General features: G+C 52.9%; 2 protein-coding genes across 4 annotated transcripts; one reads left to right on the forward strand and one right to left on the reverse strand.

Annotated features, from left to right (window-relative positions):
- Positions 1-94: 94 nt before the first annotated feature.
- On the forward strand, positions 95-9,257 carry CRELD1 (cysteine rich with EGF like domains 1). Of its 3 annotated transcripts, XM_042910649.1 has the most exons (11): positions 95-182; positions 711-904; positions 1,137-1,219; positions 4,549-4,659; positions 4,987-5,078; positions 5,792-5,968; positions 6,053-6,148; positions 7,075-7,158; positions 7,364-7,459; positions 7,674-7,808; positions 8,617-9,257. In XM_042910649.1, the coding sequence occupies exons 2-11, from the start codon at positions 731-733 to the stop codon at positions 8,829-8,831; spliced, it is 1,263 nt and encodes a 420-aa protein (XP_042766583.1). In that variant the 5' UTR covers positions 95-182; positions 711-730; the 3' UTR covers positions 8,832-9,257. The 3 variants fall into 3 exon arrangements, with proteins under 3 accessions (XP_042766583.1, XP_042766593.1, XP_042766586.1); XM_042910659.1 differs by lacking the exons at positions 95-182; positions 8,617-9,257 and adding an exon at positions 8,269-8,352 and having other exon boundaries at positions 232-904; XM_042910652.1 differs by lacking the exon at positions 95-182 and having other exon boundaries at positions 234-904.
- Positions 9,258-9,352: 95 nt separating this feature from the next.
- On the reverse strand, positions 9,353-16,888 carry PRRT3 (proline rich transmembrane protein 3). The gene is made up of 4 exons (XM_042910637.1): positions 16,813-16,888; positions 12,893-13,976; positions 12,526-12,681; positions 9,353-11,943 (listed from the first exon to the last, which is right to left on the reverse strand). Exons 2-4 carry the CDS (start codon positions 13,917-13,919, stop codon positions 10,178-10,180), a joined length of 2,949 nt encoding a protein of 982 aa, XP_042766571.1. The 5' UTR covers positions 13,920-13,976; positions 16,813-16,888; the 3' UTR covers positions 9,353-10,177.
- Positions 16,889-17,184: the final 296 nt, after the last annotated feature.

Below are 17,184 nucleotides of genomic sequence, written 5' to 3' on the forward strand. Positions count from 1 at the left end.
TGCAGCCCGGCACCGCCTCCGGTTGGCTGACGTGGGATGACGCAATGGCACATGGGCCACCACCATTGGCTGTGGGTAGGCCCCGCCCTCCAGACTGCGGAGCTGGCGGATGCTGCACGTCTTACGCAGCCAGCGGCTGCGGTGGCGTTGGGGAGACTCAGCCGTCGGCGCCCGCGGGCTGGGTGGGTCATCTCTTCCTGCCCCGCAGCCTATGCGGATCTGGATCGTCCCCTGTCGACTAGTGGGCCGCGTCTTTGCAGCCTGCGGGCCGCTAACCTGACCCCCTTTCTTCATATCCGGATCCGGGCTCCTCCCCACAAGACCCGGGTTCCGTTCCGGACTCCTCCCCCCAAGACCGCCCATCCGGCCTCTACTCTCCTATTACTTGGACTCTGACCCATTCTCCCTAATTCTGCTGATCCTGGCCTAAGAACCCATATTCAGGCCTGAAAACAATGAGTTGACTTCTCCTTTGCCAAGGATTCAGGCCACCTCTCCCACCGTGACAAGGATAACTTATTACCATCTTGGAATTGCAGAATAGGCTCCTTCCTCACCACCTCCCCTCCCCCAGCCGAACCCCCGGGTCTAGCCTCTTTTTCTTACAATAACACACATCTGGGCTCCCAGACCCGCGGCACCTCAGAGCCAACCCTTTTCTTTCTCACCTGGCTCCTCCAGTGAGTCATCCCCATTCCCTCTATCTACAGGTTCCCAGCCTGGGTAAGACATGGCCTCACTGCCCCCCAGAGGCCTGGTCCCACCTCTGCTCTGGGGCCTAAGTCTCTTCCTTAGCCTCCCAGGCCCCATCTGGCTCCAGCCCTCTCCGTCTCCCCAGTCCTCTCCCCCAACTGAGCTCCATCCATGTCATACCTGCCGTGGACTGGTCGACAGCTTCAACAAGGTGGGTGCATGAGCAGCCTCGTGGGGGGCGGCCTAGCCATTATAGCACAGGGGTCTAGAGGAGTTCTGGGATGCAAGACTGCATGAGTCAGGTACTAGCTTGGTTGCTTACTAGTTGTATATAGCCTTGGGCAGTTTGCCTCTCTGCCTCAGTTCCCTGGTGAGTGAAATACCAAAGCGCTAGAATGTGTCAGGCACTGTACTTAGCCATTACTAATGTTCTCCATTTCCAGGGCCTGGAGAGAACAATCCGGGACAACTTCGGAGGTGGAAATACTGCCTGGGAGGAAGAGAAGTTGTCCAAATACAAAGACAGGTAAGGGGCTGGAGAGGTGGGTTCGTACACCTCACCTCCCAATCTCTGCTCTACTGGTGGGGGCCTGGAGACTCTTGGGGAGTCCTTATTCAACAAATATCACTGAACATCTATAGTACAGCAGTAGATAAGGCATGCAAAAACCCATTGTTAAGGAGGTTACATTCTAGTAGAGGAGACAGTGAATAAGTAAATAGATAATGTCATATCAGGGAAAGAATAGACTACAGAATGGTGGGAGGTGTGATGTTCAAGGTGTGACATTTAAACAGAAACCTGAAGGGGGCGCTTGGGTGGCTCAGACGGTTAAGCATCCGACTTCTGCTCAGGTCATGATCTCGCGGTCCGTGAGTTCGAGCCCTGCTTCAGGGTCTGTGCTGACAGCTCAGAGCCTGGAGCCTGTTTCAGATTCTGTGCCTCCCTCTCTCTCTGACCCTACCCTGTTCATGCTGTCTCTCCCTGTCTCAAAAAAATAAATAAACGTTAAAAAAATTTTTAAACAGAAACCTGAAGTAAAGAAGCAAGCTATGTGACAGTCGGGGAAGGGATTTAGACAGAGTGGGACTGAGCTTGATGTATTTGAGAAGAGGCTGGGAGGGAATGAGCGGAAGAGAGAATGGTACAACATGAAGCCAGAGGGGCTTGAAGGTTACAGAACGGAGTTAGATTTTAATTCTGAGTGTAATGGTAAGCCATTGGAAGGTTTGGAGCAGGGAAGTGATGTGGTCTTATTTATACCTTTAAAAGATCACTCACTGCGATGTAGCAAAAAGACTGTAGGGACCAGAGTGGAGAAAGCAGGGAGAACATTTGGGAGGCTGGTCTTAAGTGTGACAGCAGCATGAGCTAGTGTGGAATCTAGTGGTGGACATGGTGAGAACGGGTCAGATCCTGGGTATATTTTGCAGATGGACTGATAGGGTTTGATGATGGAATCATTATGGGGTATGAGAGAAAAAGTAGAATAAAAAGTCCTTAGGTTTTGGGACTGAGCAACTGGGTGAATAGTGCGGATGTTCTACGGTATAGGTAAAACTGAGGCAGGACCAGATTTAGAGGAGGGGTGGAATCAGGTGTTCTCTTTGAACATATTGGGCTGGGAGGTCTGTTAAACAGCCAAGTAGAGTTAGATTTAGCTGTGGGGAAATCAGGGGAAATGTAGGAGTTAGAAATATGAATTTGGGAGTCATCAGCATATAGTCAGTATTATAAAACCATGGAATGAGATGAGACTATAATGAATGAAAGGCCTGAGTCCTAGGCCTTCCCACTTTTCAAAGTCAAGTTGAGGGGCACCTGGGTGGCTTAGTCAGTTGAACATCCAACTCTTGGTTTCAGCTCAGGTCATGATCTCATGGTGAGATCAAGCCCCGTGTCAGGCTCTGTGCTACCAGCTCAGAGCCTGCTTGGGATTCTCTCTCCTCTCTCTCTCTGCTCCTCCTCCACTCATGTGCACTTGTGCTCCCTCTCTCAAAATAAATACATAAACAAAAAAAAAGCCAAGTTGAAGAGAAGAAATCATCAAAGACTTGGAGTTAGACAGACTTGGATGTCAGTTGTGACCCTATGTATCCTAGGGAAGGTCACTTAACCTCTGTGAGCCTCAGTTTCCTCATCTGTAAAATGGGGATGTTAATACTTGCTTTGACTATCTCATAGGATTGTGGTAAGGATTAAACAGTGATGCCCACTAGAAACAAAAGGTTTTGTTATCATGTAACATTGGTCATTTTCCTTTCCCTTCAGGGGCCTCAGTTTCCTCATTTAGGAATGAGATTGGGCAAGATAACCTGAAGAGCACTTTTGGCTGTATAGTGGCTCCTGTTTTTTGTTTGTGTTTTGTTTTTTAAGTCGTCTCTTCCTATATGCCAGGCACATGCCAGACCCTTTAAATACATAATATATATATACATAATATATGTGTGTGTGTGTATACATATTTAAAAATTTTTTTTATTACAGTAAAGTATATATAACATAAAATTTACCACTAGAGACATTTTGTACATGTATAGTGTTTTGCAGTCTTTACCACTCTCTAGTTCCAGGCCACTTTTATCACTCCAGAAAGGAACTCTGTACCTATTAAGCAATCACTCCCTGTTCTCCCCTTCCCCCAGCCCCTGGCAACCATTACTCTGCTGTCTGTGTCCATTGGATTGCTGATTCCATTGGAACCCATTTATGTCTGGCTTCTTTCACTTATCATGATGTTTTAAAGTTATTTACTTATTTTTGAGAGAGAGAGAGAGAGAGAGAGAGAGCAAGCTGGGGAGGGGCAGAGAGAGAGAATCACAAGCAGACTCCACAATGTTAGTGCAGAACCCAGTGTGGGGCTCAAACTTATGAACCATGAGATCATGACCTGAGCCGAAATCAAGACTCAGACACTTAACCAATTGAGCCATCCAAGCACCCCTTTTTAAAGCTTAATAAAATTTCATTGTATGGATACTACATTTTGTTTATCCATTCTTCAGTTAATGAATATTTGGGTTGTTTCTACCTTTTTTTTTTTTTTTAATGTTTATTTTTGAGAAAGAGACAGAGACAGAGACAGAGCACGAGCTGGGGACGAGCAAGAGAGAGGGAGACACAGAATCCAAAGTAGGCTCCAGGCTCTGAGCTGTCAGCACAGAATCTGACACAGGGCTTGAACCCATGAACCGTGAGATCATGATCTGAGCTGAAGTCAGACGCTTAACTGACTGAGCCACCCAGGCGCCCCAAGTTGTTTCTACCTTTTGGCTGCTGTGTATAGTATTGCTACAAACATTTGTGTATAAGTGTTTGTTTGAACAAACATTCTTTTGGGTATATAACCAAGAGTGGAATTACTGATTCATATGGTAATTGCATGTTAAACTTATTGAGGAAGTGCCAAACTGTTTTCCACAGTGGCTACACCATCTTTCATTCCATTCACCTTCACCATTCACCTTCAATGTAGGAGGGTTCCAATTTCTCCACATCCTGCCAACACTTGTTACATGATGTATTTTTAATCACATATACGCAGCAAGGGTATTATCTTCCATTGTGAAAATGCAGGAACTGAGATATCTTACAACAAACATGCAGGGCAGGTATTGTTTCCATTTTTCAGATGAGAAAAGAGAGGTTCAGGAGAGGTTAAGTGACTTGCCCAAGGTCACTCAACTAAATTCAAACCCAGGTCTGTCTGACTCGCTAATCAGTACCCCTTCCATTATGCCCTACGGCCTTTCCTTTGACATTGTCATGGCATGAGGGTGGGGGGAGAGGAGACCTTAAGGAGGGTGGTGGATGGGGTAGAACATATTCATACGATCCCTGCCCTGTCCGTTCAGTGAGACCCGCCTGGTAGAGGTGCTCGAGAGTGTGTGCAGCAAATCGGACTTTGAGTGCCACCGCCTGCTAGAGCTGAGTGAGGAGCTGGTGGAGAGCTGGTGGTTTCACAAGTGAGTTACTGGGGGGCTTCCCAGGGAGGGGGCCATAGGCAGGACCTGGTGGTAAAAGAGGGGGGTGCATGCTGGGGCCTGTGTCCTGGTTTGACTCCTTTTTCCAAACCTAGGTCTGCTAAGGACTTGGGGGGTACCCAAGTTCTCAGTCTGAGCTTCAATTTACCCCTCTGCCAAATGGGGAGAGGGTGTTGGTTGGGTAGTGTTATGGGTCTTATATCCAAGAAGGGTTGTATCACAGGTTCTTTGGGAGGGTGGGGGGTGGATAGCACCTCTGACACTGTCTCAGCCCCCCTCACTATCATCCCCACCTGCTAACCCCCTCAGGCAGCAGGAAGCCCCAGACCTCTTCCAGTGGCTCTGCTCAGATTCCCTGAAGCTCTGCTGCCCCTCTGGCACCTTCGGGCCCTCCTGCCTCCGTGAGTTTTTCAAGCTCCTCTTGGGGGATGAGGGGACTGACAAGGTCAGGGATCCAGTCCTGGCTCTACCGCATAGCTGGCTGTGTGAGCTCAGGTTGCCCTCATAACTTCTCTGGACCTTCGTTCTCATCTGCCTTTGAGAGCTGTTGAGATGAGCAAATCAGTGGGGAATGGCTCTGAAAAAAGATAAGTGGGCTAGACTGAGTCAGATGGGACTATGGTTTTTTTCATGTATGTGAGAAATGGCCCCACCCACCCCCCATTTCCCATGCATGGATCAGACCAGGCCCCATCCCCTGGACTAAGGCGATCTTCCTAGGGACAGGCGGGTGCTGCTTTGAAGCCCCCATTGTCATCATACAGTCCTGAGGGAGGAGCTAAACCTACTACCAGCCCCTTTTAGAAAACTCTGGAAGATTCAGATAAAAGACTAAGTGACACAAAGAATAAAAAATAGATAAAACAAAAAACAACAACAACAACAAAGGGAGAGTGACTAAGATGATAATTCAGTCTTTATAAGAGGAAAGATTTATAAATAACCTGTTCCACAGTGGGGTATTGGTTAAGTAAATTTCATATAGTTTATGATGAAATATTATGTTGCCATTAAAATTGAGTTTGCTCTCCAAAAATATTTAATGGTATGGGGAAATATTCTCTGTATTCACGATTGTGTTTATGATCTCACCTGGTTTGGTATCTGCCCACAGCCTGTCCTGGGGGCGCAGAAAAGCCCTGCGGTGGCCACGGGCGGTGTGAAGGGGAAGGGACTCGAGGGGGCAGCGGGCACTGTGACTGCCAGGCCGGCTATGGGGGCGAGGCTTGTGGCCAATGTGGCCTCGGCTACTTTGAGGCAGAGCGCAACGCCAGCCATCTGGTATGTTCGGGTAGGTAGCCAAGAGGCGCAGGGCTGGGCAAGGGCAGATGGGTTGCCTGCCTGCCTACCCTCACACTTCCCGCTTCTCACCCAGCTTGTTTTGGCCCCTGTGCCCGCTGCTCGGGACCTGAGGAGTCCAACTGTTTACAGTGCAAGAAGGGCTGGGCCCTGCATCACCTCAAGTGTGTAGGTGAGTGAGGCCCTAGCCCTAGGTCTGGGGAGGAAAGCAGCAGCCTGGACTTGGTCCCCATCAGCACACACATCTCTGGGCTAGACCACCACAGTTCCCAACTTCATGGTGATCTCAACCTGTTCGGGAAGGCAGAAAAGTAACCTAGAGTACAGACCGATCTTTGTACAGTTGGAGATGCCCCTGATCCAGCTCTGTAGAGGTGGGGAATCAGGAAAGGCTTCTTGCAGGAGGTATCCCTTAGGCCAAGTCTTGAAAATTGAGGAAGAGTTAGCCAGGGAAATGAAGATACTTAACCTGGGGTCAGGAAGCCTGGGTTCAAGACTTGGTTTTGGTCTCTGTGTAGCTATTTATATAAACGAGGGTAAAGGCTAAGCTGCTACAACAGAAAGGTCACCAAAGACTATGACTTAAAGAATATAGAGGTTTATTTTTATCTTATACCACAGTCTTAAAACAAGTGGTCCAGGCTGGCAAGGAAGTTCCACCTGTTACAAGCATTCAAGGACCCAGATACTTTCTGTCTTACAGTGTGGTCATCCCCTTGGGATGTTTTTGTTGCTTGAGGTACCTCCATGTTCCATGACCAACACTCAGGAAGTGAGAAAGGGAAGAAAATGCATGGAAGAGTCCACTTCTGTTGTTTTAAGGCCAAGCTAAAAGTGGAGCACATCATTTCTGTTTACATCCTCTTGGCCAGAACTCAATCATTAGGCCACACTTAGCTGCAAGGCAGATTGGAAAATGTCATCTTTAGTTGGGCGGCCCGAAGTCCTACTGCACCTCTGCCTTCGTGTTGGCACACAGCCGGCAGTCTCTGCCAAGCTATTTGAGTCTGAGCAGGTCCCTTCCCCAACAACCTTGGCCTCAGCTTCCCCGTTAGTGCGATAGGGATTGAAATCCGTATCCTGCCTGCTTCCCTGCAGACATCGATGAGTGTGGCACGGAACGAGCCAGCTGTGGATCCAACCAGTTCTGTGTGAACACAGAGGGCTCCTATGAGTGCCGAGGTAAGTGCTGATCCTGTAAGGAAGGAGTGTGGGAAGGGTAGAAGGGGCTGCTCCATGCCCTTTCCCCCAAGTTTCTGCCTTCTCAGGCACCAGAAAACCACCCCCCCCCCCCCAGACCTCTTCTGGAGCAAGGCTTCCCCCCCTCCACAATCCGCCTCGGGCCTAAGGGCAGCTCTCACCCTCTTCTCTCCTATCCCTTCTCCAGACTGTGCCAAGGCCTGCCTGGGCTGCATGGGGGCAGGGCCAGGCCGCTGTAAGAAATGCAGCCCTGGCTACCAGCAGGTGGGCTCCAAGTGTCTCGGTGAGTCTCCTGCCAGTGGGGCACAGACACCGTGAAGTGCCTTGCCCACCACAAATTGAGAAAAGCTGGAATGTGGACAGGGCAGGGGAAGGAAGGGTGGAATGTTGTTTGGGCAAGGGCAAAGGGGTGTCCGGATATGAATGAGATGGAGTCAGGGCTGCCATATGTGGGACCCTGGCAGTGGGGTTCTGACCCCGCCTCACCCTCCCTCAAGATGTGGACGAATGTGAGACAGAGGTGTGTCCAGGAGAGAACGAGCAGTGCGAGAACACCGAGGGCAGTTATCGCTGTGTCTGTGCCGAGGGCTACAAACAGATGGAGGGCGTCTGTGTGAAGGAGCAGATCCCAGGTGAGCCCTGTAGTGGCCCCCAGAAACCTGAGGAAGGGAGGTCCTCATCCAGGGGGAGGGCAGGCAAGCCCCTTCTCCAGGCAGCCATAGGCCCTGCCCCATCCCCACTGCCACCCATCCCCCATAAGGCTGCAATGAGACCCAAACCCTACATCTGATCCCCAGGCTGACTTTTAGCGGCCTCACACCTCCCAAGGCAGAAAGAATATGGCACTTGGTGTCAAATCCCCCCTATCTCCCTTCTTATCTGTCCATTGGGGCCAGTCCTTACCCTGGGCTGCTGACAGCTGTTGCAGGCTGTTGTTCTGAGATGAAGGACAACCACAATGATGACGATGGTGACTACTTCACAGCTCTTACCATGTGTTGACACTGTTCCAAGCCTGTTGCATGTATTAAGTTATTTCGCTTCTACAATAGGTCCAGTGCTGTTCGTATTATTCTCATCCTCACTTTACAGGGTGGAAACTAGGATGCCGACAGATGAAATAACTTGCCCAGGACCACATGACAAGCAGGTTGCAGAGCTGCGAGTCAAATCCATGCAGTCTGGCTCTGGAGCCAGGCTGGTACACAGGCTGTCTCCAGACTTGCCCACCACATGATCTTGGGCAAACCTCTTCACCGCTCTGAACCTCAGTTTCCCATTTATTGAGACAGGGACAATAACTGCCCGTTGGAGTTGTTCTCAGTAGTAAATGACATCATGTGCCGGCTTGCTGGGCAACCATGTGGCAGCAATGATGAGGTATGTGGGAAGCTCCAGGAACAGCGGGGGAGTGACAGGTGCTTCTCTTGTTCCTCACAGAGTCAGCAGGCTTCTTCTCGGAGATGACAGAGGATGAGCTGGTGGTGCTGCAGCAGATGTTCTTCGGTGTCATCATCTGTGCACTGGCCACACTAGCTGCCAAGGGTGACTTGGTGTTTACCGCCATCTTCATTGGGGCTGTGGCGGCCATGACTGGCTACTGGTTGTCAGAGCGCAGCGACCGTGTGCTGGAGGGCTTCATCAAGGGCAGATAATCCTTGCCACATTTGCAGGATCTCCTCCTATCCAGGCTGCCCCCAGAAGTCAGGCCTCTTTCCTGCCTGGACACTTGAGGCAGCTTGCTTTATTTTTGAGCGGGGTAAATACCACACCTCACACCTAGGCAGGTGAGACCCTTGGGGTGAAAAAGTAGCCCTAAATATGGATGCCATGAGATCTTGGCCTGGGGGAACTGGGTAGGCTTCACAATGTGTGTGAATTTTTAAAAAAGTATCTCCTTGTGGTGGCTGCTAGTGGGCTTTGGCCCCTGTCCAGGATGAGGGGGGATTCCCTCCAGGGGTGGGCCCATCACAGCCTCCTCCTGCCAGCTGCATGCTGCCAGCTCCTGTTCTGTACCCCTGCCCCTCAGCCGCTGATTATTTATTCATCTCAGGAAATAAAGGTCTTGGAAAATGGAGAAACTTCAGTCTCACTACCTGCCTCCTACTCCCTATGGGTTGGCCTGAGCTACTGCGAGCCCCCCCCCACCAACCCACCCTTGGGGAAATTTTCTAAAACCCTGGGAAATTGAGGGCTACCATGATGGAGAAGCAGTATAAGGAGGACAGAGGGGCTTGGCCCTGAAGTAGTGTTAGGAGAAGGGGATGGAGGAACCAGGCTTTGGAGTGGAGGTTCCTGGGTTCATTGCCAGCTATCATTTGCCAAAGGACCCTGGACAAATTGCTTTTGTCTCTGATCTTCACTCTTCCCATCTATAAAATGGGCATGATAATGCTTTCCACTCAGGCTTAATAGAATTAAGGAAGAGGATAAATACAAAGAGCTGAAAACAGTGTACAACAGATAGATGTTCTGTAGCCGTTATTCTTAAGGCTTCCCACAGTGGGGTACCTTTCCTTTCTGGGTCCTCCCCTCCCCAACATATAGGGGACTTGGGATTGCTGGGGGTCAGGGGTGGGGACTGCTACCTCTTCTCTGAACGGGATCCTGGCATGGCCAGAGGGAGGCATGAGCCAAGTCCTAAGGGTTTATTTCTTTGGCACAAAGAGGACAGTCAGTCTGGGCAAGCAAACCTCATCTCCACACTACGGAGTCTGGAGGGGTGTTTGGGGGTACCTGGACCCCATATCCCACACCCAAATCCATGCATGTCCACCCTGTATTCCGCATAAGTCACAGCCTCTGTGCAAAATACCCACTGAAAAAAATAGATATTTAAAAAACAAAAAATGGGGGCAGTTAGGTTCATGCCCCAATGTTGCCAGGGGCTGTAGTTAGATGGAAACCCGGGAATGCCAGTTTTTCAAATGTTCAGTTGTCCCAGTCGGCCAAGCCATATGGCCATCGAGGGTAGGGCCCCGGTCCTGCATCCCTGGACCCCTCAGAGCTCGATGGTGTCACTGGAGGCGCTGCGGGAGTCCCCGGGCTTGCAGCGAGGCTGGACCTCACTCTGAGGTTCCCCGGACCGGGAGGGAGTAGGGGCAGGAGCAGGGGCTGGGGCAGGCAGTAGCTGCACCGTGCTGGGCAGCTCATCGAGGGGCAGACTGTCCACCGACGACAGCCCGTGACGCCACGGGTTCCAGCTGATCTTGAGCGAGCCCCGGGAGAAGCTGTCCATGGAGCTGCCAGAAACCGCCCCGTCAGGTTCATCCGCGACATGTGGTGGGACCGGGCCGCGCACGCGCACGTCGCTGAGAGACCGGCAGCGGCCCCTCAGGAGCGAAGAGCCTGCGCCCTCGAGCTCGGGGTCGGGGTGGCTGCCCCGGCGCGGCCGCAGCGCGCCCCCGGGCGGCGGGGAGGACAGACCGCGCAGGCCACAGCGCCGGAAAACGCTGTCTCGCACCAAGTGCTCTCGGAAGAGCGCGGCGTCGATGCTGCGGCTCAAGTTGATGGGTGATGGCGGCCGCAGGTCCAGCTCGCTCATCGACGGCGCCGGCCCCACGCTGCTGCGGGACAGTCCAGGGCCACCCTGGGGACCACGGCCCAACGACGCAGCCGACCCCCAGGCGCCTGAACTGGGCGTGGCAGGCGGCCCACCCTCTGCTGGGTTGCGGATGAGGCTCTTGCTTATGTCCAAGCTGCCTGCACCCACGCCACTAGGCCCCGCATAGCAGTTGTTTGGTCGCTCAGGCACCTCGCTCTTGCCCGAGGGCGTGGGGCACGCCAGGCGCAGCAACTTAGCCCAGCAAGCGTGCTCTGTGGGCGGCCTGGGCCGCGCGGCGGCTACAGCGGCCAGCGCAAGGGTGAGGGCCCATGTCAGCTCCAGCAGGCGCAGCCAGAAGTGGACGCCCCACCAGGCCCACGAAAAGCGACCCACCCGACCTGGGCCCGGGTATAGCCAGAGCGCCGCTGCCAGTTGCAAGCCACTGGCCAGCAGCCCCAGCGCGCCGGCCACGGCCAGCAGCCGCGGGCCCGGGCTGGCATCCCAGCCCCGCGGCCCGTCCAGCAGGCGGCGACGGCACAGACAGAGTGTGCCCAGAGCCACGGCCGCACCCCAGGCACAAGACAAGCCCTGAGCCAGGAGGTTGAACGCAGGCCTCACTGACAACAGGTCAGTAGTCAGCAACCCCACGCCGTGCGCCAACGCCAACGCTCCCAGCAGGAGCGGGTTTTGCAGCTGCTGTGGCAGCCCTGCGCCCAGCCCGAGTAGGGTCAGGGCCGCCAGCGCAGTGAGCAGCAAGGGGAAGGGCAGGTTGTAGAGCACCAGGCCAGTGCGTAAGCCCAGCCGTGCCTGAGAGCCGTATGGGTCCGCGAGCATGTAGGCAGATCGAAGCCCCGACGCTATGAGCACCAGCACCGCTGCCACCAGAGCCAGCCGGGGCCCCGCAGGGGCAGCTGCCAGTGAGGCCAGTGCCAACAACGCGGGCAACAGGAAGAGCACCCCCACCCCATAGACGTGCAGCTCCCAGGAAAAGCTCAGCACCCGCCGCAGGGGACCCCAGCGCAGGGGAGGGGCGGTGGCATTGGCCGGGGGGTTGGTGGCTGGGGCTGATGCCATGGAGCTGGCTGAGGGCTCCGGAGGGGGTGGCTGGCCCAGGGCGCGCTGCGTAGTGACCCGAATGAGGCCCCGGCGTGACGTCGAGGGGGCCTGGACTGGGGGTGCTGGGGGATGGCTTTGGGGGCGCCCCGGCCACTCCTCGGCTTCATCTGCAATAATAACAATATCAGAATAACCCTTTGAAAAGTGCTTTTGATTTCCCACATTCTCTAGTGTGGTGGGCAAGTTATTTCACTTTTCTAAGCACATCTGTGAAATGGGGATGATAATAGTACCTACCTCATTGGATTGTGGGGAAGATTAAATGTTTAGCATAGTGCCCAACACCCAGTAATGTTAAACGACATGACCTATCACTTTTATTAATAATATACCAGCAGTTCTCAACATTGGCTGCATATTAGAATCACCTGGAGACGAACTGAATCAGAATTCCTTGGGATGGGGCCTGGGTATTGGAGTTTTTAAAAAACTCCTCCAGTGATTTGTGGGAGTTGGAGACACTGCACTAAATATATCCAAGTTACATTTACGAATATTCCATCCCCAAAGGGCAAATGACTTGTCCCAGAGTACCCAGTATTAGTTTATTATCCTTAAGTTTTTGAAGGAAGTCCTGGCCAGTTCCTTTAAGGAAGTATTTGTCCCCATTCACTCCCCGCCATGTACCTCGGTTTTTAATTATTAGACAGAGTACCCACTCTCCCCCAAACCCCTAGTCATCCCCTCACCTGGCTGCAGGGCCCCCACAGGGCTCTCTGTTCGATTTGTAGTTGGGCCAGGGTCCAAGGGGCCAGGGATGAGGGACTTGGGGGTACCTGGGGTCTCCAGTGCTCCTCTCACCCGCTGGGGGGAGATGGGGTCTGCTCCATTCATTGCTGCTATCTCTGAAATAACAAAAGCAGTTATCACTGTCTGACCATGCAGTGGTCCCCAAAGTCTAGTCCCCCCAAAGGGAGGCACAATCACACTCATTTGCCAGAATGAGGAAAATGGGACCCAGAGAGACCAGAGGTCACATAGAAACTGGGGCATCCAGCTCTGCTGGAACACCGTCCCCTCCCAGCCCTACTGGGAAACCTCCACTTTGATACCCACCTGGCTTAGGTTGCCCGTCAGGAGTCTCTGTGGCTGGGGGACCTGAGGGCTGGGGTCTTGGTGAGCTCCTCACATCAGAAAGATCAGCCTCTTTGGGTGAGGGACTTGGAAGACTGACTTCCCAGGTCTCCCCACCTCCAGCCTTCTTGGGGAGCTCAAGTGGTAGCTCCTCAGTAGGAGGAAGGCTTTTGGCCAATGCCAGGTCTGGCTGGGGCCCAGTCTCCTGAGAGGATGCCACCTCAGCTGGAGATACCAAACCAACATGAGGGGCTGCTGGATCTTGTTGGGTGAAGAGGGGGCTTTGAGCTGCCTCCTGGAAGTCCTCCTCGCCCCCACCCTGTTCTTCCAGCACTGGTGTCTTGGTAGTGCCCAAGTTGGGGGCAAGAGTCTGGGAAGGGCCCTGGTGGTCTAAGGGGGATATCTCTGAGACTCTGATCTTGGCTTCAGCCACCAGACCCTCATCTTTAGGTGGTTGTTGTCCCATTTGGCCTCCAGATTCCTCTGGCCCTGGGGAGGGAGAAACTGTAGCTATCCTGAGTTGGAGTCTGGGAGTTATGGGGATGAAAGTGAGATGGGGGAGACCCACTGGATGGGGGGCTGGTGCTTCTTGCTCCATAGGCTCCTGTGAGTCAGGAGGTCCTGTCCAGCCATGAGAACTTGGCCCTCGAGCCATCTGGAGATCATCAGTTACTGGGAGTCCTTCTCTCTGAGCCCTATGGGCTGCTTTAGGTCCGTGCAGGGCTGGGCCAAGGGGAGAATCTGCGGGCGCCTCAGGTGCTTCCTCGGCAGGCACCTGGGGGACATTGGAGTTCCAGGGGCTCTCATCTCTGGACTTCTGCCAGAAGAAGTCGAGGGCATGGGGCTCTGTGCCCATAGGGCCCTGGGGGTCATCTCCTAGGATCAGGTGTGGTTCCGAGTCCTCAAGTGGCTTGGGAAGGCGCCGGCCCAGAGCAGGGCCAGGCCCCAGGGAGAGCAGCAGCATCAGCAGTAGGGGGCCACATACACGGCCCCATGGGCTGGGGGCCATGGTCCACTCTGATGTGTGGGCCTAGAACACTCAACTTCCAGTCCTCACTGGATGAGCCTAAAAAAAGGAGAAGGGGGATGACATGTGAGCATTGGGAGCATCCATAGCTGTCCCAAGGCGGGTGGTGGCAAGAAAGAAAGAAAGAGAGCTCCCCTTTCCCCAACCCCTTCCTGTTCAACCCCTTCATGCTGCCCAGAGTGACCTTTTAAAAATGTATCTCTGGTCATGCCACTTGCCCTACTTCAAAACCTTTGGTGGCTCCCCATCACCCTCAGGAAATAATATAAGCTTCTCTCTTAGCCTTCCAAGGCTACACCAGGCTGCTTATCCCCTTCAACAACCACTGGGCTGTCCAATGCCCCAATCCTTTGCTCCTGCTGTTCTCTCAGCTTGGACTGCCCTCTCCCTTCTTCTTCACTAGCTGAAATCCTCTCTTTTTTTTTTTTTTTTAATGTTTACTTATTTATGAGAGAGAGGGAGACAGAGCATGAGTGGGGGAGGGGCAGAGAGAGAGAGAGAGAGAGAGAGAGAGAGAGACAGACAGACAGAATCTGAAGGCTCACAGAGCTGAGCTGTCATCACAGAGCCTGATGTGGGGCTTGAACTCATGAACCATGAGATCATGACCTGAACCAAAGTTGGATGCTCAACTGACTGAGCCACCCAGGTGCCCCTGAAACCCTATTCTTGAAGGCCTGGCTCAAATATCAGAGCAGTGAAGAGGGAGAGGAACATGCTCCTGCCTTTGAGGAGAGATCTGGGTTTGAATCCCAGCTTCGCTATTTCCTGGGTGAGTCACCTCACCTCTGCAAATCATGGTTTTCCCATCAGTAAAATGGGTATAAGAAAAGTACCTAATTCAAAGGAGCTCTTCCAAGACTTACCTAACAAAACACATTATATAGGCCAGGCCCATAATAGGAGTTTAATAAGCATTAGAGACCTTTTACTTTTCCCTTTGTCCAGAAAGCTTTCTTTCCACCAGCCCCCTGACGTATTTCGACAAAATATGTGAGCACATACTATCTGCCAGGCCCTGGGGATAAAGCAGTGAAAAGACTGACAAGATGCCTGCCCTCACTGAGCTGGCATTCTAGGGTAAGGGGCAGACAATGAATAATTTTAAATAAGATGAGCGCTGAAGAAAATAAAACAGGTTAAGAGATTGATGGGGGCTACTTTACACAGGGGGTACAACAGGAAGACCTCTGAGAGGTGACATCTAAGCTAGATGCTGATGAGAAGGAGCCAGCCATTTGAAGATAATGAGGGAAAAGTATTTGGCAAAGGGAACAGAAAGTGCAAAAGGCCTTGAAGCAGAATGAATGAGGTGAATTCAGGAAATGAAAAGGCTAGTGTGGCTGGAGCAGAGCAAAGGAAGGAGAAAGGAGCGAAGGGAGATAAGATCAAGAAGGTGGGGCTAGATCACAAGGGCCCTTGTAAGCCACAATAAGGCACCTGGATTTTATTCTAAGTATCACAGGAAGCCAATGCAGATGTTAAGCATGGAAGCAAAAAGGTCCAATTAAGTGTACTGAAAAGGGGGAGAGAGGCCAGTGCAGAAATCCAGGTAAGATAATAATAGTGGCTTGTTTCAGCTTAGACATTTCTTTCCCTGACACCACCTCCACCCCTTCCTATCATCCAGGTCACATAATGCAATCTCAGGTCTCCTCCACTGGCCTGGGGCTTTTCAAGGGCTGCTTTTGCATCTTTATTTCTTGCCTCAGGCCCCCTGCATATGCCTGGCCCTGGGTAGATACGCCCTGAAGTTTCCTCTTCTTGAGTCCCTAGTTAAGCCAGGGAGGCAGGAAGGTGGCCAGGAGACTGCAGGGCCAGGGAACAGCAACTATGAGAGAGGAGAGGCTTGGGTGTGTTTAGGGGCAGAAGCCCTGCTCCTTTCTTCTCTGGGAAGACTCCCTGGCTCCTCATCTTTGGTGGCTCACAGACCCCTTGAGAAACCAATGAAAGTTCCAGGTGCTCTCTCCAGAAAAATGCCAAGGTTCATCCAAAGTTGTGGACAATTTCAGGGGGTTCAAAGATCCCCCAAACTAGACTCTGCCTTAAAGTCTTGTTAATTTCTCAAGCATTCACTCTGCTCTGCTCCTAGCTGGGTGCTGGGGACCCAAAGAGAAGCCTCAATTGCAGTGTCAGGATTGGGGGGGGGGGGGGGGTAGCTGAGGAGGAAGGACTGAACAGCCACTGACACATGTCCTGGTTAATAATAGTGCTCCTGTGTTGAGCACTTACCCAGTAAGGCTCCTGCGCTAAGATTAGCTGCCTGTCCTCCATCTCACCCAACCCTCTCAACACAAGCAGGTGTGGGTATAACCATTTCATAGAGGATGAAACCAAGGTTCAGAGAGGTTTCGCAAATCACCCAAGGTCGCACAGCCAGCACATGGCCACACTAGGGGTTGTGAGACCTGCAATGGCTCATTTTGCACAGGGGGTCCAAAAGCTTTTCAGAGGAGGTAGTTGAGTTAGGCCTTCAGTGATAAGCATATGCCATCTGCTCAACCGCCCGCAATTCAAATGAGATGTAGGCATTTATGGGCACGGGGGAGGCTGCCTAGTCCTGGGTTCCCGCTACAGGACAGATTCTTGGGGGGATGGGGTAAAGGGTAGGGGGTATCTCTCTGCCCTAGGGACTGGAGAGAGGCCCGCCTGGGGGCAGGGCGAGGGCCGCCGCAGGGCAGCCTCCAGGACCTGGTCCATCTCGGGTTACCTCTCCTCCTTCGGCTCCTCTCCCCTGGCTCCGCGCCTTCCCGCAGTGTCCCGGGTGGGGGTGGGCACTGGTGCAGGCCTTGCCGCTCGCGCCCAGAAAGGGGGCTGCAGTCCATGCTCCCTGCCTGGGCCCCGTCATCGCCCCCTCCCTCGGCCAGCTCCTCACCTGGGCGCCTAGCCGGCAGCCCCCGCGTTCACCTTGCGCGCGTCCCTGCAGCCGCTCCCCGCGCCGCATCCTCCGCGATGCTCAGACTTGGCTAACAGAGCCCGGCGCTGCCGATCGCCGAGCCCGCCCACAGGAAAGCCATCCCCACTTAACCCTTTCCCCTTAGGGGTGGATTCTGCTCCCCGTCCTGACCTCCCCTCTCTCGGAGATTCTCAGGGCTAAGAGGGGAACCGAGGTTCCCTTCCGCAGCATCCCTGAATAAGGGACAGCCAATCCTGGTTTGCACACCTCGTGGAGCTCACTGTCTTTATACCTGTATACCTATATCCTTATAGGGATATATATATATACATACCCATATATATATACCCA

The sequence above is a fragment of the Panthera leo genome, chromosome A2 (assembly GCF_018350215.1).
Source record: "Panthera leo isolate Ple1 chromosome A2, P.leo_Ple1_pat1.1, whole genome shotgun sequence".
NCBI classification, from domain to species: Eukaryota; Metazoa; Chordata; class Mammalia; order Carnivora; family Felidae; genus Panthera; species Panthera leo.